The sequence below is a fragment of the Amblyraja radiata genome, chromosome 5 (genome assembly GCF_010909765.2).
Source record: "Amblyraja radiata isolate CabotCenter1 chromosome 5, sAmbRad1.1.pri, whole genome shotgun sequence".
Lineage (NCBI taxonomy): Eukaryota > Metazoa > Chordata > Chondrichthyes > Rajiformes > Rajidae > Amblyraja > Amblyraja radiata.
The window spans coordinates 111,708,437-111,736,400 of record NC_045960.1 but is presented as its reverse complement, the minus strand read 5'-3'; the positions used below and the strand labels follow the sequence as shown (position 1 = coordinate 111,736,400).

Genomic DNA, 27,964 nt, shown 5'->3' with positions numbered 1-27,964 from the left:
GCTCACACTTTCCCTTTAACTCCATCCTCAACTATCCCATTCGACACCCCACCCCCCTTATTCAGTTTAAAACCACCCCTGTAGCAGTGGCAAACCTGCCTGCCAGAATGCTGGTCCCCCACCTGTTAAGATGGGGGACCAGATTAATGACTACATCCACCGGCTCCCTTCATCCATTTTGCTTGTCACATCCTCAAAAAATTCCAGAAGATTAGTCAAGCATGATTTTCCTTTCATAAATCCATGTTGACTTGGACTAATCCTTTTACTGCTATCCAAATGCCCCATTATTACCTCTTTAATGATTGACTCCAGCATCTTTCCCACCACCGAAGTCAGGCTAACTGGTCTGTAATTCCCCGTTTTCTCTCTCGCTCCTTTCTTGAAAAGTGGGATAACATTAGCTATCCTCCAATCCCCAGGAACTGATCCTGAATCTATTGAACATTGGAAAATGATCACCAGAGCATCCTCTATTTCTAGAGCCACCTCCCTGAGGACCCTGGGATGCAGACCATCAGGCCCAGGGGATTTATCATCCTTCAGTCCCATTAGCCTACCCAATACTATTTCTCGCCTAATGAAAATTTATTTCAGTTCCTCTACCCCCTTTGATCCTCTGTCCTCCAGTACTTCTGGGAGACAAGTTGCAAGGAGAAAGTGGATTTGGGTTGGATGTGTTTTCGTTGGAGCAGGGGAACCTGAGTGGAGACAAATATAGGAGGACAAAGTAAGGATAGATTGTAGGAAAGCTTTCTCAGTGGCAGAGGTATCTGATACTGGAGGGCACAGGTTCAAGATAAGGATTAAGAGACAGCTAGCATCTCTGTTTTTCTAGGTTTTCTCCGGGTGCTCCGGTTTCCTCCAACACTCCAAAGACGTACAGGTTTGCAGGTAAATTGGCTTGGTCTAGTTGTAAATTGTTCCTAGTGTGTGTAGGATAGTGGTAGCTTGTCGGCACGGACTCGGTGGGACGAAAGGCCCGTTTCCACACTGTATCTCTCAAGTCTAAAGTCTAAACTTAGATCTGTTAATCATTTATTAAAAATGCTTATATCACTGACCTCCTTGACATTCGATAGCCATTAACATTTAGTTCAATACCTTGCACTCTCTGGCCCCTTTGGCTGAGAAATCTGGCAGCCATGCATCAAACCAGGCTGCCCCTGTATCATGACTTTCATATGAAGAAAGACTGGCTTGCACTCGCTAGAATTTAGAAGATTGAGGGGGGATCTTATAGAAACTTACAAAATTCTTAAGGGGTTGGACAGGCTAGATGCAGGAAGATTGTTCCCGATGTTGGGGAAGTCCAGAACAAGGGGTCACAGTTTAAGGATAAGGGGGAAATCTTTTAGGACCGAGATGAGAAAAACATTTTTCACACAGAGAGTGGTGAATCTCTGGAATTCTCTGCCACAGAAGGTAGTTGAGGCCAGTTCATTGGCTATATTTGTTAGATGTGGCCCTTGTGGCTAAAGGGATCAGGGGGTATGGAGAGAAGGCAGGTACAGGATACTGAGTTGGATGATCAGCCATGATCATATTGAATGGCGGTGCAGGCTCGAAGGGCCGAATGGCCTACTCCTGCACCTATTTTCTATGTTTCTATGGGTGTATGTGTCTTGTAAATCACTCTGTGGAAAAGTAACAATGCCTTCTTGAAATGATATCCAATGCCCCACACATTACCTTCCTACAGTGCCCTGCATAATGTTTGGGACAAAGACCCATCATTTATTTATTTGCCTCTGTACTCCACAATTTGAGATTTGTAATAGAAAAAAAATCACATGTGGTTAAAGTGCACATTGTCAGATTTTAATAAAGGCTATTTTTATACATTTTGGTTTCACCATGTAGAAATTACAGCAGTGTTTATACATAGTCCCCCCATTTCAGGGCACCATAATGTTTGGGGCACAGCAATGTCATGTAAATGAAAGTAGTCATGTTTAGTATTTTGTTGCATATCCTTTGCATGCAATGACTGCTTGAAGTCTGTGATTCATGGACATCACCAGTTGCTGGGTGTCTTCTCTGGTGATGCTCTGCCAGGCCTGTATTGCAGCCATCTTCAGCTTATGCTTGTTTTGGGGGCTAGTCCCCTTCAGTTTTCTCTTCAGCATGTAAAAGGCATGCTCAATTGGATTTAGATCGGGTGAATGACTTGGCCACTCAAGAATTGACCATTTTTTAGCTTTGAAAAACTCCTTTGTTGCTTTAGCAGTATGTTTGGGATCATTGTCTTGCTGTAGAATGAACCGCTGGCCAATGAGTTTTGAGGCATTTGTTTGAACTTGGGCAGATAGGATGTGTCTATATACTTCAGAATTCATTATGCTACTACCATCAGCAGTTGTATCATCAATGAAGATAAGTGAGCCAGTACCTTCAGCAGCCATACATGCCCAGGCCATAACACCCCCACCATCGTGTTTCACAGATGAGGTGGTATGCTTTGGATCTTGGGCAGTTCCTTCTCTCCTCCATATTTTGCTCTTGCCATCACTCTGATATAAGTTAATCTTCATCTCATCTGTCCACAAGACCTTTTTCCAGAACTGTGGTTGCTCTTTTAAGTACTTCTTGTCAAACTGTAACCTGGCCATCCTATTTTTGCAGCTAACCAGAGGTTTACATCTTGCAGTGTAGCCTCTGTATTTCTGTTCATGAAGTTCATGCGGACAGTGGTCATTGACAAATCCACACCTGACTCCTGAAGAATGTTTCTGATCTGTTGGATAAGGTGTTTGGGGATTTTTCTTTATTATAGAGAGAATTCTTCTGTCATCAGCTGTGGAGGTCTTCCTTGGCCTGCCAGTCCCTTTGCGATTATTAAGCTCACCAGTGCTCTCTTTCTTCTTAATGATGTTCCAAACAGTTGATTTTGGTAAGCCTAAGGTTTGGCTGATGTCTCCAACAGTTTTATTCCTGTTTCTCAGTCTCATAATGGCTTCTTTGACTTTCATTGGCACAACTTTGGTCCTCATGTTGATAAACATCAATAAAAGTTTCCAGAGGTGATGGAAAGACTGGAGGAAAGACTAGGCGCTGAGAGCTCTCTTATACCTGCATTAAGGAGGCAATTAAACACACCTGAGCAATTACAAACGCCTGTGAAGCCATGTGTCCCAAACATTATGGTGCCCTGATACAGCTATGTATAAACACAGCTGTAATTTCCACATGGTGAAACCAAAATGTATAAAATACCCTTTAATAAAATCTGACAATGTGCACTTTAACCACGTGTGATTTTATCTATTACAAATGGTGGAGTACAGAGGCAAATAAATAAATGATGGATCTTTGTCCCAAACATTATGGAGGGCACTGTATTTCTCTCTGACCGCACTGTAATATTAATTGTGGAATCCTAGATCAAATGACATGCTTAAGAGGATGTAAAATTACTTTAGAACAATTAGTGACATGAGGCGCAGTAGAGTTGCTGTCTTACAGCGCCAGAGTCTCAGGTTCGATCCTGACTACGGGTGCTGTTGTATGTTCCATCTGTGACGAGTGGGTTTCTCCAGGTGCTCTGATTTCCTCCCTAGTTACAAATACGTACAGGTTTGTACGTTAATTGGCATCAGTAAAATTATAACTTGTCCCTAGTGTGTAGGATGGTGCTGGTGATTGCTGGTCGGCACAGACTCGGTGGGCAGAAGGGCCTGTTTTCGCGCTGTATCTCTAAAGTCAAAAGTAAAGTCTAAAGTGAGAATGAATTTTATCCCACATTTTAAATTATTTTTGTGAATTCTGTAAGGGCGAGTTTATGTAGCCAAAACACGGGGGTCATAAGGTCATAAGTGAAAGGAGCAGATTTAGGCCATTTGGCCCATCAAGTCTACTCCGCCATTCAATCATGGCTGATCTATCTCTCCCTCCTAACCCCATTCTCCTGCCTTTCCCCCCTAACTTCTGACACCTGTACTAATCAAAAATGTATTAAAACTATACTCTGACTTGGTCTCCACAGCCTTCTGTGGCAAAGAATTCCACAGATTCACCACCCTCTAAATCCATTTCTTCTCATCTTCCTAAAAGAACATCTGTTAACTCTGAGGATATGACCTCTGGTCCTAGACTCTCCCACTAGTGGAAACATCCTCCCCACATCCACTCTATCCAAGCCTTTCTTTATTCTGTATGTTTCAATGAGATCCCCCTCATTCTTCTGAACTCCAGTGAGTACAGGCCCAGTGCCAACAAACGCTCATCATAGGTTAACCCACTCATTCCTGAGATCATTCTTATAAACCTCCTCTGGACCATCTCCAGAACCAGCACATCCTTCCTCAGATAAAGTGCCCAAAATTGCTCACTGTCAAGTCAAGTCAAGTTTATTTGTCACATACACATACGAGATGTGCAGTGAAATGAAAGTGGCAATGCTCGCGGACTTTTGTGCAAAAGACAAACAACCCAAACAAACTATAAACACAATCATAAACACACATATTCTTTTACATAATAAATAATGGAAGGAAAAACGTTCAGTAGAGTTAGTCCCTGGTGAGATAGGCATTTACAGTCCGAATGGCCTCTGGGAAGAAACTCCTTCTCAACTTCTCCGTTCTCACCGCATGGCAACGGAGGCGTTTGCCTGACCGTAGCAGCTGGAACAGTCCGTTGCAGGGGTGGAAGGGGTCTCTCATGATATTGTTGGCTCTGGAGTTGCACCTTCTGATGTATAGTTCCTGCAGGGGGGCAAGTGTAGTTCCCATAGTGCGTTCGGCAGAGTCTTCTTTTCCTTGGCAGAGCAATTCCCAAACCAGATGGTAATGTTCCCGGACAAGATGCTTTCCACCACCGCTGCGTAGAAGCACTGGAGGATCCTCGGAGACACTCTGAATTTCCTCAATTGCCTGAGGTGATAAAGGCTCTGCCTTGCCTTACTCACGAGTGCTGAGGCGTGTGATGCCCATGTCATATCCTCGGAGATGTGGACTCCCAGATATTTAAAACAGTTCACCCTATCCACAGGATCCCCATTTATTCTCAATGGAGTGTACGTCCTCGGATGATGTGCCCTCCTAAAGCCTATGATCAGCTTCTTCGTTTTTTTTGATGTTCAAGAGGAGGCTGTTATCCTGGCACCAGAGTGCTAGACCAGCCACCTCCTCCCGGTAGGCCTTCTCATCGTTGTCTGAGATCAGGCCCACCACCACAGTGTCATCAGCAAACTTAATTATTGAGTTGGAGCTGAACCTAGCCACACAGTCATGTGTGTACAGGGAGTACAATAGGGGGCTGAGGACGCAACCCTGGGGCGATCCTGTGCTCAAGGTGAGGGACTTCGATGTATTCCCTCCCATCTTGACTACCTGGGGCCTGGCGGTGAGAAAGTCCAGGCATCTCTGTACTCCACTGTACTCCATATGCTGCCTTACCAGCTCATTAACGAGCCTCAGCATTACATCCCTGCTTTTGTACACAAGCCCTCTTGAAATAAATGCCAGCATTGAGTTTGCTTTCTTTACTACTGATTCAACTTGCAGATTAACTTCTTGGCAATCCTGCACCAGCTCCCAAGTCCCTTTGCACCTCCGATTCCTGGATTCTCTCCCCATTTAGAAAATAGTCCACGCCTTTATTCCAACTACCAAAATGCACGACTCCACACTTTGCTACACTATATTCCATCTGCCACTTCTCTGCCCACTCTCCCAACCTGTCCAAGTCCTTCTGCAGATTTCCTGCTTTCTCTACACTACCTGCTCTTTCACCTATTTTCGTATCCGCAGACATATAAAATTATTAAGGGATTGGACACGCTCGAGGCAAGAAACATGTTCCCGATGTTGGGGGAGTCCAGAACCAGGGAGCAGTTTAAGAATAAGGGGTAGGCCATTTAGAACAGAGATGAGGAAAAACGTTTTCACACAGAGAGTTGTGAATTTGTGGAATTCTCTGCCTCAGAAGGCAGTGGAGGCCGGTTCACTGGATGCATTCAAAGGAGAGTTAGATAGAGTTCTTAGGGCTAGTGGAATGAAGGGGTATGGGGAAAAGGCAGGAACGGGGTACTGAGTGTGGGTGATCAGCCATGATCACATTGAATGGCGGTGCTGGTTCAAAGGGCCGAATGGCCTCCTCCTGCACCTATTGTCTTACAAAATTCTTAAGGGGTTGGACAGGCTAGATGCAGGAAGATTGTTCCCGATGTTGGGGAAGTCCAGGACAAGGGGTCACAGTTTAAGGGTAAGGGGGAAATCCTTTAGGACCGAGATGAGAAAAACATTTTTCACACAGAGAGTGGTGAATCTCTGGACCTCTCTGCCAGTTCATTGGCTATATTTAAAGATCTTCGAAGAAATGGCATAATAAATTTATGTGGAAAATGTAATTAAAAAAATAGAATGTTATCCACACCCTGCACAATAAACAATGACCGCTTCCTCCACAGACTCCGTACGTTGTCATTTCCGCAAATCTCTCCAATGCTGCATTATTCTCCTCAGTTTATGCTGCCACTGCCCCTTCTGTCTCTGTTATCTTGCTTGAACACTTTGTATCTAACAATAAATTATATCCCTGCCTAATTTTAACCATTCTTTGCAATTGCCACAACAACATTGTAATCCCATTTGTTGACGTGCGGCTGCAGTTCACCAACCATGCCGAGTGTGTTTGTTGGATTTGCGTGGCTGCACTGTAATAGCCTTGTCCCACTGAACGAGTTCATTCAAGAGTTCTCCCGAGTTTGCCCTGATTCGAACTCGGAGATTTACGGTAAAGGCCGCTCGTAGTTGCTCGGGGCTCTCCTGGACATTTTTCAACATGTTGAAAAATCTTCATGAGTCTTCCCGAGCTTACCGCGTTTCGCGAGTACCTGCCGTTAGCGTTACGTGCCGCTAAGAGACGTCCCCGAGCTCCGACGTACCTGCTACGTACACGAGTGCAGAGGAGGTTCACCAGACTGATTCCTGGGATGTCAGGACTTTCATATGAAGAAAGACTGGATAGACTCGGCTTGTACTCGCTAGAATTTAGAAGATTGAGGGGGGATCTTATAGAAACTTACAAAATTCTTAAGGGGTTGGACAGGCTAGATGCAGGAAGATTATTCCCGATGTTGGGGAAGTCCAGAACAAGGGGTCACAGTTTAAGGATAAGAGGGAAGTCTTTTAGGACCGAGATGAGAAAATCATTTTTTACACAGAGAGTGGTGAATCTGTGGAATTCTCTGCCACAGAAGGTAGTTGAGGCCAGTTCATTGGCTATATTTAAGAGGGAGTTAGATGTGGCCCTTGTGGCTAAAGGGATCAGGGGGTATAGAGAGAAGGCAGGTACAGGATACTGAGTTGGATGATCAGCCATGATCATATTGAATGGCGGTGCAGGCTCGAAGGGCCGAATGGCCTACTCCTGCACCTATTTTCTATGTTTCTATGTTTCTATATATCTATGTTTGTAGGTTCATTGGCTTGGTATAGTTGTAAATTGTCCCTAGTGAGTGTATGATAGCGTTAGTGTGTGGGGATCGTTGGTTGGCACAGACCCGAGGGGCCGAAGGGCCTGTTTCCACGCTGTATGTCTAAAGTAAACTAAACTATGTGATCCCACTTTCTCATGCACACCCTACACACTCGGGGTAACATAAACCTAATAACCTACAAACCGCACGTTTGGGATGTGGGTGGAAACCAGAGCATCCAGAGGAAACCCACACGGTCCCAGAGAGAATGTTTATTTCGAGATGGCATGTGTACAAAAACAGGGATGTAATGTTGAGGCTTGATAAGGCGATGGTCAGGCAGCATTTGGAATACTGTGAGCAATTTTGGGCACCGTATCTGATGAAGGATGTGCTGGCTCTGGAGAGGGTCCAGAGGAGGTTTACAAGAATGATCCCAGGAATGAGTAGGTTAACCTATGATGAGTGTTTGTTGGCACTGGGCCTGTACTCGCTGGAGTTTAGAATGAGGGGAGACCTCATTGAAACATATAGACTAGTGAAAAGCTTGGATAGAGTGGATGTGGAGAGAATGTTTCCACTAGTGCGAGAGTCTAGGACTAGAGGTCACAGCCTCAGAATTAATGAACGTTCTTTGAGGAAGGAGACGAGGAGGAATTTTGTTAGTCAGAGGGTGGTGAATCTGTGGAATTCATTGCCACTGACGGCTGTGGAGGCCAAAATGGATATTTTTAATGCAGAGTATAATCGATTCTAGGTTACACAAAAAAGCTGCAGTTCCTTCTTAAACACTTTGTATACTCCACTGCGAAATCTCTTCAAGGTATGCCTACCTTGATGCTGCTGCACCCGCTGAGTTTCTCCAGCTTTTTTGTGTACCTTCGATTTTCCAGCATCTGCAGTTCCTTCTTAAACACTATGATAGATTCTTGATTAGTACGGGTGTCAGGGGTTATGGGGAGAAGGCAGGAGAATGGGGTTAGGAGGGAGAGATTGATCAGCCATGATTGAATGGCGGAGAAGACTTGATAGGCCGAATGGCCTAATTCTATTCCTATCTCTTATGAACATGCAAACTCCACACAGTTCAAGCACGAACGCGGGTCTCTGGCGCTGTAAGGCAGCAGCTCTACCGCTGCACCACCGTACCATCCATTCGAGGAGATGTGAACAGCTGTTAGCAGCAGAACCAGATTGGTGTAGTGGGGAAAGCCTGTGGGTGAAATGGATGTGTGTGGGCGTGGGGTGTGTGGCGCTGAGAGGCAGCGGGTCTACCCGCTATGTCACTGTGCCGTCTACCTTTCTGTTATGCATGCCATCCATTTTCAGTTGTGTTTGTTATCTAACAAGTGAATGTTTTCTTCACACTAGCTGCTATCACACTTTTGCCTTCTCTGTCTACATACAGTATATTAAATGCTAATGTGGCTCCTTAACCATAGTAAATTACAAAGAACAGCTAAAACTATAATGTACATGCATAATGCACAGCAGTCTATATAATAACGTGATATGATGCTTAATTATTTAAAAAAATACTGTCAAAGGTGCAGCGGGACCTGGGTGTCCTTGTACACCGGTCACTGAAAGTTGGCTTACAGGTACAGCAGGCAGTGAAGAAAGCTAATGGAATGTTGGCCTTCATAACAAGAGGATTTCAGTATAGGAGTAAAGAGGTTCTTCTGCAGTTGTATAGGGCTCTGGTGAGACCACATCTGGAGTATTGCGTACAGTTTTGATCTCCTAATTTGAGGACGGACATCCTTGTGATTGAGGCAGTGCAGCGTAGCTTCGCGAGATTGATCCCTGGGATGGCGGGACTGTCATATGAGGAAAGATTGAAAAGACTAGGCTTGTATTCACTGGAGTTTAGAAGGATGAGGGGGAATCTGATAGAAACATATAAAGTTATAAAAGGATTGGACAAGCTAGATGCAGGAAAATTGTTCCCAATGTTGGGCGAGTCCAGAACCAGGGGCAACAGTCTTAGAATAAAGGGGAGGTCATTTAAGACTGAGGTGAGAAAAAACGTTTTCACCCAGAGAGTTGTGAATTTATGGAATTCCCTGCCACGGAGGGCAGTGGAGGCCAAGTCACTGAATGGATTTAAGAGAGAGTTAGATAGAGCTCTAGGGGATACTGGAGTCAAGGGATATGGGGAGAAGGCAGGCACGGGTTATTGATTGGGGACGATCAGCCATGATCACAATGAATGGCAATGAATAGGCTGCACCTATTTTCTATGTTTCTGTGTTTCTATGTTTCTAAACAACAATATGGCAAAACAATTATATTAAACATTTTAGGTTTAGTAACGCTTTAGGTTTGGGAGCAGCTCCATCCAAGAGAGTAAGAGATTGCAGCGAATTGTGGACGCAGCCCAGACCATCGCACAAAAACCAACCTCCCTTCCATTGACTCCATCTACACCTCACGCTGCCTCGGCAAGGCCAGCTGCATAATCAAGGACCAGTCTCACCCTGGCCACTCCCTCTTCTCCCCTCCCCCATCGAGCAAGAGGTACAGAAGTGTGAAAACGCACACCTCCAGATTCAGGGACAGTTTCTTCCCAGCTGTTATCAGGCAACTGAACCATCCTACCACAACGAGAGAGTGGTCTTGAACTACTATCTACCACATTGGTGACCCTCGGACCATCTTTGATCGGAATTTACTGGCCTTGCACTAAACATTATTCTCTTAACTGTAGATGGCTCAATTGTAATTATGTATTAGAAACATAGACAATAAGTGCAGGAGTAGGCCATTCAGCCCTTCGAGCCTGCACCGCCATTCAATATGATCATGGCTGATCATCCAACTCAGTATCCTGTACCTGCCTTCTCTCCATACCCCCTGATCCCTTTAGCCACAAGGGCCACATCTAACTCCCTCTTAAATGTAGCCAATGAACTGACCTCAACTACCTTCTGTGGCAGAGAATTCCACAGATTCAGCACTCTCTGTGTGAAAAATGTTTTCCTCATCTCGGTCCTAAAGGATTTCCCCCTTATCCTTAAACTGTGACCCCTTGTCCTGGACTTCCCCAACATCGGGAACAATCTTCCTGCATCTAGCCTGTCCAACCCTATTGTCTTTCCACTGACTACACAACAAAAGCTTGTCACCATACCTCGGTACAGGTGACAATAAACTAAACTCAGGAAGAGGTTATGTGATATTTAGAAATATTAATGATCTATTTTTTCAGTGTAGTCCCCATGTTCACATGATTCAACCGTTCACTATCATTAATAGCCTTTCTTATCAGCAATGTGAACAACAAAAAGCACATATTGTTAGGTCACAATGTGACGTGATGAATGATTTAAAATGAATAAGAATGGTTTAACTTGTCAAGTCCCCTTAATTCTATGGTGAGGTCAAGGAAAGAGCGTTCACGTCGCGGCCCTGTTTCCACCACCACGCACAAGACACCATTGTATGCAGATGCCGAGAAATGTGTTCAGCTCTGGCTCAACAATTTCTAATCTTGTGTTATGGACTCGATAAGAAGAATTTGGCCCCCTAATTTGAGGAAGGACATTCTTGCTATTGTGGGAGTGCAACGTACGTTTACAAGGTTAATTCCCGGGATGGCAGGACTGTCATATACTGAGACAATGGAGCAGCTGGGCTTGTACACTCTGGAGTTTAGAAGGATGAGAGGGTATCTCATTGAAACATGCAAGATTGTTAAGGGCTTGGACACACTAGAGGCAGGAAACATGTTCCCAATGTTGGGGGAGTCCAGAACCAGGGGCCACAGTTTAAGAATAAGGGGTAAGCCATTTAGAACAGAGATGAGGAAACACTATTTCTCACAGAGAGTTGTGAGTCTGTGGAATTCTCTGCCTCAGAAGGCGGTGGAGGCCGGTTCTCTGGATGCTTTCAAGAGAGAGCTAGATAGGGCTCTTAAAAATAGCGGAGTCAGGGGATATGGGGAGAAGGCAGGAACGGGGTACTGATATGGGGATGATCAGCCATGATCACATTGAATGGCGGTGCTGATTCGAAGGGCCAAATGGCCTACTCCTGTGCCTATTGTCTATTGTCTAATTCTACTGCAGGAGTTTCCCAGGCTCCGTTCCTGAGAACTGTTCATAATACGGACAATTCACAAGTCGTAAATGTGGCCATGAACTGAGTTCCCACTGGGCAGCCCACAGCTGCCGGCAGTCGCAGATTCATGGAGTGCTACAGCATGGAAACAGGCCCTTCGGCCCAACTTGCCCACACAGGCCAACATGTCCCATCTGCCTGGTTTGGCCCATATCCCATTAAACCTATCCAATCCATGTACCTGTCTAAATGTTTCTTAAATTTTGCGATAGTACCTGCCTCAACTACCTCCTCCGGCAGCTCGTTCCGTACACCCACCACCCTTTGTGTTACCCCTCAGGTTCCTATTACATCTTTCCCCCCTCGCCTTAAACCCATTTCCTCTGGTTCTTGATTCCCCTACTCTGGGCAAGAGACTCTGTGCGTTTACCCGATCTATTCCTCACATGGTTTTATACACCTCTGTAAGATCGCCCCTCATCCTCCTGAGCTCCAAGGACTAGAGTCCCAGCCTGCTCAACCTCTCCCTATAGCTCAGGTCTTCAAGTCCTGGCAATATCCTCGTAAATCTTTTCTGAACCCTTTCCAGCTTGACAAAATCTCTCCTATAACACGGTGCCCGAAACGGAACACAATATTCTAAATGTGGCCTCACCAACGTCTTATACAACCAGGGGCGCCGTACGATTGGCAGCCCCACCAACAGTCTGTGTGTTTTTTTGTCTTTTTAAAATGTTTAGTGTGTGTTAAAAGTCTGTGTAAATGTTCTCCGGTTTGTTTTATGTGGGGTAGGGGGAGGGGGAGGGGGAAACTTTTTTTTCTGTTTCTTCCCTTGCCGGAGATGCGATTAATTTTCGGATCGCATTCTCCGGTTGCTCTGCGGCCTACCATCGATGGAGCTGGAGGCCTCCTCGGACTGACCTTGGGCCCCACCGTGAGGCGTGGACTTAACATCGGAGCCGATCCCTAGCCTGGGATCACTACAACTGCGGCCTGCGGACTTTACCATCGAGAGCTCGCAGTCTCGGGAGAGGCCGAGTCGGGAGTTCCAACGATGCAGAGACTCGACCGGCCACAATGCGGGGTCCGATCGCCGGTGCGGGGGAGCTGACATCCCCCCAATGCAGGAGCTGATCGGCTCGATGCGGAGGGCCCAAACGCCGCCGGCTACTGCAGTCAAGATCGTCCCGTCACAGTGAGGAATGTGGGGGAGTCACTGTGGTGGATGTTCATGTTAAAATGTGTTTTGTGTGTTCCGCTGCTTTTTATTTGTCTGACTGACTTGGCAAATGAAAAACATCCATGGCTTGTGAGTATTATTGTGATTGTGATTGTGAACTGCAACATAACCTCCCAACTTCTACACTCAATGCTCTAACTGAAGGCCAATGTGCCAAAACCCTTTTGGACCGCCCTAGTTCCATCCCGCCGGTCTCCCAAATGTGCTGTATGTAAGTTGGATGCTTGTACGTCTGGCAGGACCTACATATGCATATCAGATTGATGATGGAAATTTATACAGGTCCACCACTGATTTCCTGACAACTGATGATCCGGCACCTCCTTTAGTCCTGACAAAATTACGAGAGCATTGCATGTGGCGCATGCTCTTTCAGGACGTGTACTTCGACCCTGAAATAATTAATTGTCTACTTCTTTAGTTTAGCTTAGTTTACAGATACAGCGCGGAAACAGCCCCTTCAGACCACCGAGTCGGCGCCCACCAGCGATCCCCGTACACTAACACCATCCAACACACACCAATGGCAATTAAAATTGTACCAAGCTAATTAGCCCACAGACCTGCACGTCTTTGGAGTGTGGGAGGAAACCGGAGCACCCGGAGAAAACCCACACGGTCACAGGGAGAACGTGCAAACTCCGTACAGACAGCACCCGTAGTCAGGATCGAACCTGGGTCACAGGCGCTGTGAGGCAGCGACTCTACCCGCTGTGCCACCGTACAAATAACGTTGTAATTTTGTTCATTCTTTACTTAGATGTCTCGCAGCCCATGGTGCTTTGGAGATATGGGAGGGGTATAATTAGTGGGACAGAGGTGGGTTGTTGAACTATTATCACGTGACATTTGTTGGTCCTGCAAGGTTCTGGAACCAAGGGTGCTGGGAAATCGATGGTGTACCTGTATTGAAAATGAAATGCAGACTGGTCTGCCCCAACAGCTGCTGACAACCTTCTACCGCTGCACCACAGAGAGCATATTAACGTATGGCATCTCTGTGTGGTATCTCAGCTGCACGGAGAAGGAGAGGAGAGCTCTTCAGCGCGTCGTCCACAGAGCGCAGAAGATTATTGGGACACAGCTACCAGCCTTGGAGGGCATCTACCACAGGATATGCCGTCAGCATCCACAAAGACTCCTCACACCCTTGTAATAGTCTGTTCGAACTCCTACCATCGGCAGACGTTACAAGGCCCTCTACGCCCGAACCTCCAGACTCAGGAACAGCTTCATCCCCAGAGCTATAGCTGCTCTGAACCGGCCCTGCTGAGTGCCCCCCCACCCCCCCCCCATGGACTGTCTCCCTCGGATGGTCACGTCGCACATCGACCCGGCACAGACATATCTGCACTTTAGACTGTTTTAACTGTTTTACTGTTCTTTTTTATAAATCATGTTTACACCTATGTGTAATGACAATAAAATATATTATTATTATTATTATTATTATTATTATTATTAGGCTTAATAGTAGCAAAAAACAAAAAGCAAATAAACTGATGTAATTGAAAGCAGAATGCCCAGTTCGGCTCTGATCAAGGTAATGATGAACTCCCCCCCCCTCCCCCCCCACTTTCCCTCCTACCTTGTCTCCTTTCTCTTCCGGTTCATCCTCGTTTAGAAATTCTCGCTTTGGATATGGAATCTGACAGCCGGAAAACACGCTGAAATTTGAAATAAAAAATTGTAAACATGAGAGAGAGAGGTCAGAGCAGAACGTTACAGGTTGTGGTTTTATGGCTACACTTTGCAATTCAAAACAAGTCCAGTCAAGTCAAGAGAGTTTTATTGTCATGTGTCCCAGATAGGACAATGAAATTCTTGCTTGCTGCAGCACAACAGAATATTGTAAGCATAAATACAGAACAGTTCAGTGTGTCTATATAGCATAGACCACACATATACACATAAATAAACAGATAAAGTGCAATAGGCTGTTACAGTTCAGAGTCTGTTTGATGGCGAGTTTAATAGCCTGATGGCTGTGGGGAAGTAGCTATTCCTGAACCTGGATGTAACAGATTTCAGGCTCCGAAACACAAAGTGCTGTTGCAAGGAGCAAATGTGAAAGCACTCACATGAGATAACACATTCAACTCTCTTTGACCGACCAATTTGCTAAATGATGTCCCTTCATGCACCCTTTCAGCGCCCTATGTGTGGCAACTATTTGCATACCTTGCAAGCAAAGAATTTCACCGTGACTTGTCACACGTGACAATAAAGTGTTAATTAATTAATTCAATCAATATGCTAGATCATGTGAAGAAAGGAACTGCAGATGCTGGTGTATACCAAAGTTAGACACAAAATGGTGGAGTAACTCAGTGGGTCAGGCAGCATCTCTGGAGAAAAAAGATGGGTGATGCTTCGGGTTCGCACCTTTCCTCAGAATGCAATTGTTAAGTTATGTTTTGGTCATCACTGTGACCAAAGCATAAGACCAGCGTGGCCGGACACCATAAGACCAGCGGGCGGTTACCAAACCCCGACAGGTAGAGTGGATGTGGAGATATTTCCACTAGTGAGTGAGTCCCAGGTGAAGTAAGATGGAACGACTGATTTCCTTCAGTAGAGGGGCAGAGGGTGCAGAACTATATCCTGCACTCTGCATCTTCCCCTTTGCACTAACTATTGTACTTGAATGTGACTTGATTCATGTACAGTATAGTATCAACTGATCTGATCTGCTAGTGGATGTGGAGAGGATGTTTCCATTAGTGGGAGAGTCTACGACCAGAGGCCAGCACCTCAGAATAAAAGGATGTAGCTTTAGGAGATGAGGAGGAATTTCTTTAGTCGGAGGGTGATGAGGGTGAAGGCTGTGGAGGCCAAGTCAGTGGATATTTTTAAGGCAGAAATAATAGACAATAGACATATGGCCCTTCGAACCAGCACCGCCATTCAATGTGATCATGGCTGATGATCCCCAATCAGTACCCCGTTCCTGCCTTCTCCCCATATCCCCTGACTCCGCTATTTTTAAGAGCCCTATCTAGCTCTCTGTTGAAAGCATCCAGAGAACCGGCCTCCACCGCCCTCTGAGGCAGAGAATTCCACAGTCTCACCACTCTCTGTGAGAAAAAGTGTTTCCTCGTCTCCATTCTAAATGGCTTACCCCTTATTCTTAAACTGTGGCCCCTAGTTCTGGACTCCCCCAACATCGGGAACATGTTTCCTGCCTCTAGCGTGTAGAAACCCTGAACAATCATATGTTTCAATGAGATACCCTCTCATCCTTCTAAACTCCAGAGTGTACAAGCCCAACTGCTCCATTCTCTCAGCATATGACTGTGATCATGTGATCATGGCTGATTATCCACAATCAGTACCCCGTTCCTGCCTTCTCCCCATATCCTCTGACTCTGCTATCTTTAAGAGCTCTATCTTACTCTCTTTTGAAAGCGTCCAGAGAATTGGTTTCCCCTGCCTTCTGAGGCAGAGATTTCCACAGATTCGCAACTCTCTGGATGAAAATGTTTCTTCTCATCTCCGTTCTAAATGACTTACCCCTTATTCTTAAACTGTGGCCCCTGGTTCTGGACTCCCCCAACATCGGGATCATGTTTCCTACCTCTAGCGTAATCTATATGACTAAAAGTTTGATCTTGACCACTTCCTGTTGTTCTGTATATTGATTTTAGAAAAAACGCTGCCACTTACGGCTGTGATTTTTGGCCATCTTATTCAGAGTCCCCCTCCGCTGCGCGGAACAAGAGGATTTTCCCCATCGATGAAAAATAAAAGAGTTATTAGTGTTTAAAAAATGTTGAGATTCTCTCTCCTGAAGGCCACGCCCCTTCTGGAGGGACCTTAAAACCCGGAAGTGTGGAGGTGCCTCCGTTCTCTGCAAGATGGGGGAGCGAGAGGTCGCAATTTTCAGTCTGAGCTGTGAATAACGCTGAACAGTCTACTAAACTGTGAATGGTTTTTACTGACCTGTCAGTGCCCCTAATGTGGTTTGAAAATGTAGTTTGAAAATGCAAAAGTGTGTTTTGGTTTGAAAGTGCTAAAGCTGTGTTGCCTTTGGTTTTGAAAGTGCTAAAGCAAGCTGTGTTGCCTTTGATTTTGAAAGTGCTAAAGCAAGCTGTGTTGTCTTTGGTGTTGAAAGTGCTAAAGCAAGCTGCGTTGTCTTTGGTTTTGAAAGTGTTAAAGCAAGCTGTCTTGCCTAATTAGAGCTGCCTTGCCTAATTAGAGCTGCCTTGCCCGATTAGAGCTCCCTTCTGTATAATTAAAAGTCTAATCTTGGGCTTTATATTGATTTTAGATAAAACGCTACCACGTACGGCTGTGATTTTTGGCCATCTTACTCAGTCCCCCTCCGCTCATCAGGTGCCGAGGATTTTTCCCATCGATGAAAAATAAAAGAGTTATTAGTGTTTAACAAATGTTGAGATTCTCTCTCCTAATGGCCACGCCCCTTCCGGAGGGACTAAAAACCCGGAAGTGTGGAGGTGCCTCAGTTCTCAGCAAGATGGAGTGAGAGGTAGCAATTCTCAGTCTGAGCTGTGAATAACACTGAACACATGTCTACTAATCTGTGAGTGGTTTTACTGACCTGTCAGTGCCCTTAATGTGGTTTGAAAATGCAAAAGTGTGTTTTGGTTTGAAAGTGCTAAAGCTGTGTTGCCTTTGGTTTTGAAAGTGCTAAAGCAAGCTGTGTTGCCTTTGGTTTTGAAAGTGCTAAAGTGAGCTGTGTTGCCTTTGATTTTGAAAGTGCTAAAGTGAGACATCACATACAGACTCGGATTGAACCCGGGACTCTGGCGCTGAAAGAGCTATGGACCTGGTGCTGAAAGATGGAAAAGGCTGCCGAGCTCTTTGTTAACAGGCATGGGATAATCGGCTGAATAGCTCCTGTGTTATTGAAAAACATCACTATGAAAATAAGCAAAATCATAGAATCGTAAAAGTTATGACACCCTTTTTTATTGCTAACGTACCCTCACGCCAAGAAGCTGGATGCTGCTGTCAACAGCAGACTGTCCCGGATGCCTACGAGCCACCCCAGTAAACCAACTGCCCGTCCTCGCTGACTGCGCCAGAGATCCAGGTTCAATCCTGACCACGGGTGCTGTCTGTATGGAGTTTGTACCTTCTCCCTGTGACAGTGTGTATATTTTCCGGGTGCTCCGGTTTTCTCCCACACTCTAAAGAGGGAGAAAGGGCCTGTTTCTGTGCTGTATCTCTAAACTAACCAAACAGCACTCTGAACCAAACATGGGTTAGAATCTGATTCACCTTGAGCATTTCCTGAACTAACATCTATCGATCTCTGTGGGTTTGGAGATCATCCTTTAGTTTACTTCAGAGATGCAGCGATGAAACACGCCCCGGGTGACAATAGACAATAGGTGCAGGAGTAGGCCATTCGGCCCTTCGAGCCAGCACCACCATTCAATGTGATCATGGCTGATCATCCCCAATCAGTACCCCGTTCCTGCCTTCTCCCCATATCCCCTGACTCCGCTATTTTTAAGAGCCCTTTCTAGCTCTCTCTTGAAAGCATCCAGAGAACCTACCTCCACCGCCCTCTGAGGCAGATAATTCCACAGACTCACCACTCTCTGTGTGAAAAAGTGTTTCCTCATCTCCGTTCTAAATGGCTTACCCCTTATTCTTAAACTGTGGCCCCTGGTTCTGGACTCCCCCAACATCGGGTGCTCCAGTTTCCTCTCATATTCTGAAGACGTACAGGTTTGAAGGTTAATTGGCTTTGGTAAAACTTTGGATTGTCCCTAGTGTATAGGATAGTGCTTGTGTATGGGGTGATCGCTGGTCGGTATGGACATGGTGGGCCGAAGGGCCTGTTTCTATCTCTAAAATGTAAAGTAAAGATAGGCACACGGATATGCAGGGAATGGAAGGATGTGGATCACGTGCAGTCAGAGGATAACAGTTTAACATGGCATCAAGTTCAGCACAGACATTATGGGCTGAAGGGTCTGTTCCTGTGCTGAATAAGAAGGAACTTCAGGTGCTGGTTTACACCAAAGACAGACACAAAATGCTAGAGTAACTCAGCGGGTCAGGCAGCATCTCTGAAGAAAAGGAACGGGTGACGTTTCAGGTCGAGACCCTTCTTCAGATCTGCAGTGTGATGAAGGATCTCGACCCGACACGTCACCTATCCATGTTCTCCACAGATGCTGCCTGACCCGCTGAGTTACTCCAGCACTCTGTGAAACGTCACCTATCCATGTTCTCCACAGATGCTGCCTGACCCGCTGAGTTACTCCAGCACTCTGTGAAACGTCACCTATCCATGTTCTCCACAGATGCTGCCTGACCCGTTGAGTTACTCCAGCACTCTGTGAAACGTCACCTATCCATGTTCTCCACAGATGCTGCCTGACCCGCTGAGTTACTCCAGCACTCTGTGAAACGTCACCTATCCATGTTCTCCACAGATGCTGCCTGACCCGCTGAGTTACTCCAGCACTCTGTGTCAAAACTATTCTATTTTCTATACAATAAAATCAGAACAAGAGTTCAAACTTTGACATGAGAATATATGATGACCATGTGTTCAGCCACATTAGTCCCCCTATAATGAGGTCAGTTTACAGTTTAGTATATTGTCACGTGTACCAAAGTACAGTGAAAAGCTTTTGTAGCGTGCTATCCAGTCGGCGGAAAGATTGATTAGTAGGACTGGATGTTACAATCCCTAAGATTTTTCACTACAATTGACATTCTTGGGTATGACCACTAGGTGAATTTGCTACCAATCAGACACATCTTCAGTTGTGTACCTCAACGTCACTGGATGTTTCGGCCTTTTATCACAAGACACCCTCAGTCGAGGCAGGCCCACCACAGGGTGATCAGACCTGGGTGTGTGTCTTATTGTTAGCCTCTACATGGTCACGTGGCAGCCCAGACAGCATCTTTCCTCTTCAGCCACAGCCAGTGACTGCTCCATTAGGCGGCATTGGCAAGTTCTTTTATTGCCCTCCTTTGTGCCTGCCCTTTGACTCCTACTTCCCTCAGGAGCCTTGCAGTGGAACTGGCCATAAAGCCCCTGCACCCCACCTCCACTGGACACACCCTAATGCCCCTGTCCCACTTGGGAAACCTGAACGGAAACCTCTGGAGACTTTGCGCCCCACCCAAGGTTTCCGAGCGGTTCCCGGAGGCTTTTGTCAGTCTCCCTACCTGCTTCCACTACCTGCAACCTCCGGCAACCACCTGCAACCTCCGGGAACCGCACGGAAACCTTTGGTGGGGCGCAAAGTCTCCAGAGGTTTCCGTTCAGGTTTCCTAAGTGGGACAGGGGCATAACCCTCCAACCTCTCTCCTCTGCCTCTGCTGCAAGGTTTGAATATCAAAGCTATGATTACAATCGAGCCATTTACAGTGTACGGATACATGATAAGGGAATAACGTTTAGTGCAAGGTTAAGTCAGCAAAGTCTGGTCAAGGATAGTCCGAGGGTCACCAATGAGGTAGATAGTAGTTCAGCACTGCTCTCTGGTTGTGGTTTGATGATTCAGTTGCCTGATAACAGCCGGGAAGAAACTGTCCCTGAATCTAGAGGTGTGCGTTTTCACACTTCCATAAGAGGGAGTGGCCAGGGTGCGACTGGTCCTTGATGATGCTGCTGGCCTTGCCGAGCCAGCGTAAGGTGTAGATGGAGTCAACGGAAGGGAGTGTGTAGGAAGCAACTGCAGATGCTGGCTTAAACCGAAGATAGGCTGGAGTAACTCAGCGGGTGAGGTATCTCTGGAGTAAAGGAATAGGTGACGTTTCGGGTCAATGGAAGGGAGGTTGGTTTGTGTGATGGTCTGCGCTGCGACATCTGACTGCATTTTGACTGTACTATCCAAGGTTTATTCCAGTTATACCCATGTGTAGTCACACTTTCTGTGCACGCCGGGCAGCATCAGATGCTTCCCACATGGACTGAAGGAAGGAAGGAAGGCCTGAAGGGAGAAATGCCAGTGGAACAGGAAAGCATTATGCAGGCTGGAGAGGAATAATGTGTTATGCGTTGTGGGTGAATTGTAGGAAGGATTGTGCAGGGATTATCCCATGCTGTGCAGCTGATATTTTTTCCAATACAGGCAAGTGCCATGTGGCTGTTGCAAGAGAAAACAATGCGACATTGTATTGTCAGGCCTTTGAAAGCCAAAACAAATGTACTGTCCTCTCACAAGACCTTGAGTATTCATCTGGAATACTGAAACGATAACTGCACAGTATGAAAAGATTCAGAGGACAGCCGGTCTAATATAAAGCCTTGAGAGATATAGAATCATAGTTGTTCAGCATGAAAACAGGCTGCACACAGGGGCCGCAGCGGGTAGAGTCGCTGGCTCACAGCGCCAGAGACCCGGGTTCCATCCTGACTACGGGTGCTGTCTGTACGGAGTTTGTACGTTCTCCCCCTTGACCTGCGTGGGTTTTCTCCAGGATCTCCGGTTTCCTTCCACAGTACAAAGACGTACAGGTTTGTTCGTTAATTGGCTTGCTAAATGCTATATAATGGGTATAATTGTAAATTGTGTACGTGTGCGGGGATCGCTGGTGGGCGAGGACTCGGCGGGCCGAAGGGCCTGTTTCCGCGCTGTTCTCTACACCAAACTCTGGCCCAGCTCCGCCATTCTGACCAAGTTATCTAACGAGTGTCCAAGGAAGAACTGCAGATGCTGGAAAAATCGAAGGTAGACTAAAATGCTGGAGAAACTAAGCGGGTGAGGCAGCATCTATGGAGAGAAGGAACAGGAGACGTTTCGGGTCGAGACCCTTCTGAAACGTCGCCTCTCCTTCGCTCCATAGATGCTGCCTCACCCGCTGAGTTTCTCCAGCTTTTCAAGATTCAAGATTCAAGAGAGTTTATTGTCGTGTGTCCAGATAGGACAATGAAATTCTTGCTTTGCTTCAGCACAACAGAATATAGAAGGCATGAATACAGAACAGATCAGTGTGTCCATATACCATTGTATAAATATATACACACATGAATAAATAAAACAGATAAAGTGCAAATAAACAGATAATGGGCTATTACACAGTTTAAGGATAAGGGGGAAATCTTTTAGGACCGAGATGAGGAAAACGTTTTTCACACAGAGAGTGGTGAATCTCTGGAATTCTCTGCCACAGAAGGTAGTTGAGGCCAGTTCATTGGCTATATTTAAGAGGGAGTTAGCTGTGGCCCTTGTGGCTAAAGGGATCAGGGGGTATGGAGAGAAGGCAGGTACAGGATACTGAGTTGGATGATCAGCCATGATCATATTGAATGGCGGTGCAGGCTCGAAGGGCCGAATGGCCTACTCCTGCACCTATTTTCTATGTTTCTATGTTAATGTTCAGAGTTTTGTTTGGGTTGAGTTTAATAGCCTGATGGCTGTGGGGAAGTAGCTGTTTCTGAACCTGGACGTTGCAGTCTTCAGGCTCCTGTACCTTCTACCTGAAGGTAGCGGGGAGATGAGTGTGTGGCCAGGATGGTGTGGGCCCTTGATGACGCTGCCAGCCTTTTTGAGGCAGCGACTGCAATAGATCCGCTCAATGGTAGGGAGGTCAGAGCCGATGATGGACTGGGCAGTGTTTACAACTTTTTGTAGTATTTTTCGCTCCTGGGCACTCAAGTTGCCGAACCAAGCCACGATGCAACCGGTCAGCATGCTCTCTACTGTGCACCTGTAGAAGTTAGAGAGAGTCCTCCTTGACATACCGCGTCTCCGTAATCTTCTCGGGATGGTTTGCTTTCTTTATAATTGCATTAGTGTTCTCGGACCAGGAGAGATCTTCAGAGATGTGCACGCCCAGGAATTTGAAACTCATGACCCTCTCCACCATTGACCCGTTGATATAAACGGGACTGTGGGTCCCCATCATACCCCTTCCAAAGTCTACAATCAGTTCCTTGGTTTTGCTGGTGTTGAGAGCCAGGTTATTGTGCTGGCACCATATGGTCAGTCGGTCGATCTCACTTCTACACTCTGACTCGTCCCCATCAGTGAAACGTCCCACAACAGTGGTGTAATCAGCAAACAGTGATACGTCCCACAACAGTGGTATCATCATTTTTGTCTACCTTCAAGTAATCTAACAAAATTACTCCTATTTGCTCGCACCATATCCCCCTTAAATCTTCCTATCCATGTAGCTGTCCAAGTGTGGTTTTAAAATGATGTGATTGTACCTGGCTTCACCACTTCCCCTGGGGGTATGTTCCATGCATTTACACACAGGGTGATGGAATGAGCTGCCAGAGATGGTAGTCGGGGAAGAAACTATCACAACATGTAAAAGATATGTGAGCAGATGCATGTAGTTGCAAATTTATGGAATTCCCTGCCACAGAGGGCAGTGGAGGCCAAATCACTGGATGGATTTAAGAGAGTGTTAGATTGAGCTCTAGGGGCTAGTGGAGTCAAGGGATATGGGGAGAAGGCAGGCACGGATTATTGATAGGGGACGATCAGCCATGATCACAATGAATGGCGGTGCTGGCTCGAAGGGCCGAATGGCCTCCTCCTGCACCTATTTTCTATGTTTCCAAATGTGGCCTTACCAATGTCTTGTACGGCTGTAACATGACAAACGCTAGTTACAATCATCATCGTTGACAAACATCAACGGGCACGGTGCTTTACAATGCCGTGTATGTTGGCTCTCCAGTAGCTCATCCGCCCTTTGACAGGTCTTGTTTTTGGTCTCGCTCGGGGTCCACAGCCCCCTCCTCACCTGGCAAACCAGGTGGGGGAGACGGTTTAGTTGCCGACTATCCGACCATGAAGCAGGTAGCACGGGATTACATGGTACCCGTGGCGGGGGGAACTTCCCCCAACCTAGTTACAATGGTAGACTTTTAACTCTATAAAAACAGTGAATTCAAGCTTGGATTGTCATTTAATACAATGGCAGATCAGTTTGTGTAGGAAGGAACTGCAGATGCTGGTTTACACCGAAGAGGGACATAAAATGCTGGAGTAACTCAGTGGGACAGGCAGCATCTCTGGAGACAAGGAATAGGTGGGATTTTGGATCGGAACCCTTCTTCAAACTCCAGTGTCAGACTTCAGGGTCTGAAAAAGGGTTCTGACCTGAAACATCACGTATTTCCTTTCTCAGGAGATGCTGCCTGTCCCACTGAGTCAAGAGCGGAACTCACTATCAAAACATGGAGGGGACGGGGGACGCCATTTTTTTTTGCGGCCACGCGCGCATGCGCACACTCACACACACACGCGAGGCTTCGGAGGCTCAATCCAGCGCTAAAAGCGGAGATTTTAAAATCGGGATCACAAAAACTTGGGGGGGATGTCCCCCACCTCTCAAAACATGGGGGGGACGTGGCCCCTCTGGCCCCCCCGGGTTTTTCGCCCCTGCACTGAGTTACTCCAGCATTTTGTGTCAGTCTGATGTGGATCAGTTTATTCGTTTGTGTACGAAGGAACAGCAGATGCTGGTTTAAATTTGAAGATACACACAAAAAGCTGGTGTAACTCAGCAGGTCAGACAGCACCTCTGGAGAAAAGGAATACGTGACGTTTCAGGTCAATACACTTCTTCAGACCCAATAGGTGACGTTTCTCCAGAGATGCTGTCTGACCCGCTGAGTGCCCAGCTTGAGTGCCCAGGAGCGGAAAAGACTACAAAAAGTAGTAAACACTGCCCAGTCCATCATCGGCTCTGACCTCCCTACCATCGAGGGGATTTATCACAGTCGCTGCCTCAAAAAGGCTGGCAGCATCATCAAGGACCCACACCATCCTGGCCACACACTCATCTCCCCGCTACCTTCAGATAGAAGGTACAGGAGCATGAAGACTGCAACGTCCAGGTTCAGAAACAGCTACTTCCCCACAGCCATCATGCTACTGAACTCAACTCAAACAAAACTCTGAACATTAATTGTTTAAGAAGGAACTGCAGATGCTGGAAAATCGAAGGTACACAAAAATGCTGGAGAAACTCAGCGGGTGCAGCAGCATCTATGGAGCGAAGGAAATGGGCAACGATTTGGGCCGAAACCCTTCTTCAGACTTCACTCTGAACATTAATAGCCCATTATCTGTTTATTTTCACTTTATCTGGTTTATTTATTTATGTGTGTATATATTTATACAATGGTATATGGACACACTGATCTGTTCTGTATTTATGCCTTCTGTTGTGCTGCAGCAAAGCAAGAATTTCATTGTCCTATCTGGGACACATGACAATTAACTCTCTTGACTCTGGCTTTTTGTGTCTATCTTCAGTTTGGCCCTTTATCCCCCAAGGACAACCAATGTTGTTTAACAGGTAATTGTCGACACAGAAAGTGAAGATAAGCGACATAATCCTGAGCTAGGTGACAGGTCAGGGATACAGCTTAGAATTTCAGCTCCGCCACGCGTGTATTTTTCAACTGATTCTAAATTGAAATGAAATCAAGACCTACTGTGGGAATTTGAACTGCCAACATCCACATCCATGGAGCACAGAACGAGTGAGTGTGATGTCCATCCACATTCCAGGAATGAGTAGGTTAACTCGTGAAGAGCGTTTGACGGCACTGGGCCTGTACCTGCTGGAGTTTAGAAGAACGAGGAGGGGACCTCATTGAAACTTACTGAATAGTGAAAGGCCTGGATAGAGTGGATGTGGAGAGGATGTTTCCACTAGTGGGAGAGTCTAGGACCAGAGGGCACAGCTTCAGAATTAAAGGACGTTCCTTTTGGAAGGAGATGAGGAGGAATTTCTTTAGACAGAGGATGGTGATATCTGTGGAATTCTTTGCCACAGGCTGTGGGGGCCAAGTCATTAGGTATTTTTAAAGCAGAGAATTGAATTGAATTGAATTGAAAAGAGATAGATAGGTTCTTGATTAGTACTGGTGTCAGGGGTTATGGGGAGAAGGCAGGAGAGATAGATCAGTCATGATTGAATGGCGGAGTAGACTTGATGGACTGAATGGCCTAATTCACATTCACAAGTTATAGGAGTAGAATTAGGCCGTTCGGCCCATCGAGTCCACTCAGCCATTTGTGGAATTCCCTGCCACAGAGGGCAGTGGAGGCCAAGTCACTGGATGGATTTAAGAGAGAGTTAGATAGAGCTCTAGGGGCTAGTGGAATCAAGGGATATGGGGAGAAGGCAGGCACGGGTTATTGCTAGGGGACGATCAGCCATGATCACAATGAATGGCGGTGCTGGATTGAAGGGCCGAACAGCCTCCTCCTGCACCTATTTTCTATGTTTCTACATTTCTATGTATTTTACCGCGGAGATTGATAGGTACTTGATTAGTGCGGGTGTCAAAGGTTACGGGAGACGGCAGGAGAATGGGGTTAGGAGGGAGAGATAGATCAGCCATGATTGAATGGCGGAGGATACTTGAATGGCCGGATGGCCTGATTCTGCTCCTATCTCTTCTGGTCTTACACTGGAGCTTGGGTTCCGAGCGTGTTTCCTTCTGCAACCTCGCATTTACCGCAAGCGTCTCACTGTTTTAGAGTTTAGTTTAGTTTAGAGATTCAACGCTGAAACGGGCCCTTCGGCCCACTGGGTCCTCGTGACCCACGATCCCCGCACACTAACACTATCCTACACACTAGTGACAGCTTACGATTTTTACCGAAGCCAAATTAACCTACAAACCTGCACGTCTTTGGGGTGTGGGATGAAACCGGAGCACCTGGGTAAAACCCATGCGGTCACGGGGGAAACGTGCAAACTACGTACAGACAGCACCTGTAGTCAGGATGGAAGCCGGGTCTCTGGCGCTGTGAGGCAGCAACTCTACCACTGCGCCACCTGGTCATTGATTTTACTCACGGTCCACGTGTTGACAAGCACAATAGACAATAGACAATAGGTGCAGGAGTAGGCCATTCGGCCCTTCGAGCCAGCACTGCCATTCAATGTGATCATGGCTGATCATCCCCAATCAGTACCCCGTTCCTGCCTTCTCTCCATATCCCCTGACTCTGCTATCTTTAAGAGCCCCATCTAGCTCTCTCTTAAAAGCATCCAGAGAACCTGCCTCCACCACCCTCTGAGGCAGAGAATTCCACACACTCACCACTCTCTGTGAGAAAAAGTGTTTCCTCATCTCCGTTCTAAATGGCTTACCCCTTATTCTTAAATTGTGGCCCCTGGTTCTGGACTCCCCCAACATCGGGAACATGTTTCCTGCCTCCAGCATGTCCAAACCCTTAACAATCTTATATGTTTCAATGAGGGCACCTCTCATCCTTCCGAACTCCAGAGTGTACAAGCCCAGCCGCTCCATTCTCTCAGCATATGACAGTCCCGCCATCCCGGGGATTAACCTTTGTTAATATTTGTAGGACGTAATATTTGTTGGAATTTCCCAACTTTAACCTGTGGCAACATCCCATTACCTTGTGAGCAAAGGCCAGAGATTAAAACCGAGGCACTTCTTGCCTGTAGTTCTTCATTGGATAAACTTTCATAGCGATCAAGAAAATTGCATTAAAAAACCTAACAAAATCACTTTTTTTCAACACAAAAAACCTTCATCTCAATCATTTTCTATTCCTTCGACAGAAGTTGCATTCTGTGCAAGAAAATCATGGGAGAAAAAGTATTTAAACTGGAATGACTTACATAGTCACACAAAGTTAAATATTAGCTTAATTACAAAACCTTAAAACGATAGTGAATACCCAGCAGACTTGTTTTCTGATCACTGTTTGCTGTTATCCAAATTCTACCTCATTGAAACTTACCGAATAATGAAAAGCCTGGATAGAGTGGATGTGGAGAGGATGTTTCTATTATTGGGAGAGTCTAGGACTAGAGACCACAGCCTCAGAATAAAAGGACGTACCTTTAGAAAAGAGATGAGGAGAAATTTCATTAGTCAGAGGGTGGTGAATCTGCGGAATTCATTGCCACAGACGGCTGTGGAGGCCATGTCAGTGGATATTTCTAAGGCGGAGATAGATAGATTCTTGGTTAGTACGGGTGTCAGGAGCTACGGGGAGAAAGCAGGGGAATGGGGTTGAGAGGGAGAGATAGATCAACCACGATTAAATGGCAGAGTAGACTTGATGGTTCAAATGGCATAATTCTGCTCCTAGAACTTAGGAAAAAAAGTTAGAAGTGAGTGCCCTTGACCTGCACACACACTGTCTCTACACACTGGGTCAAACAACGACTGCTAACAAAATGAACTGATATTGCAGGGTTTCAGGTGAACTGGTTTTCCCCCAGTTTCCAAGTGAAAACGTAAATGTATTGTAAGGATTGAGCAGAGCCAGATAGCTCCTGGC

General features: G+C 46.2%; 1 protein-coding gene across 3 annotated transcripts in view; it reads right to left on the bottom strand.

Moving 5' to 3' along the window:
• The window catches only part of cdk19 (cyclin dependent kinase 19), a 243,388-nt gene that overhangs the window by 22,870 nt on the left and 192,554 nt on the right, over positions 1 to 27,964 (bottom strand). For all 3 annotated transcript variants that reach the window (XM_033022000.1, XM_033021999.1, XM_033021998.1), the window contains one exon: positions 14,314 to 14,392. In XM_033022000.1, coding sequence (XP_032877891.1) covers positions 14,314 to 14,392 — 79 coding nt within the window. The remainder of the gene's footprint in view (positions 1 to 14,313; positions 14,393 to 27,964) is intronic.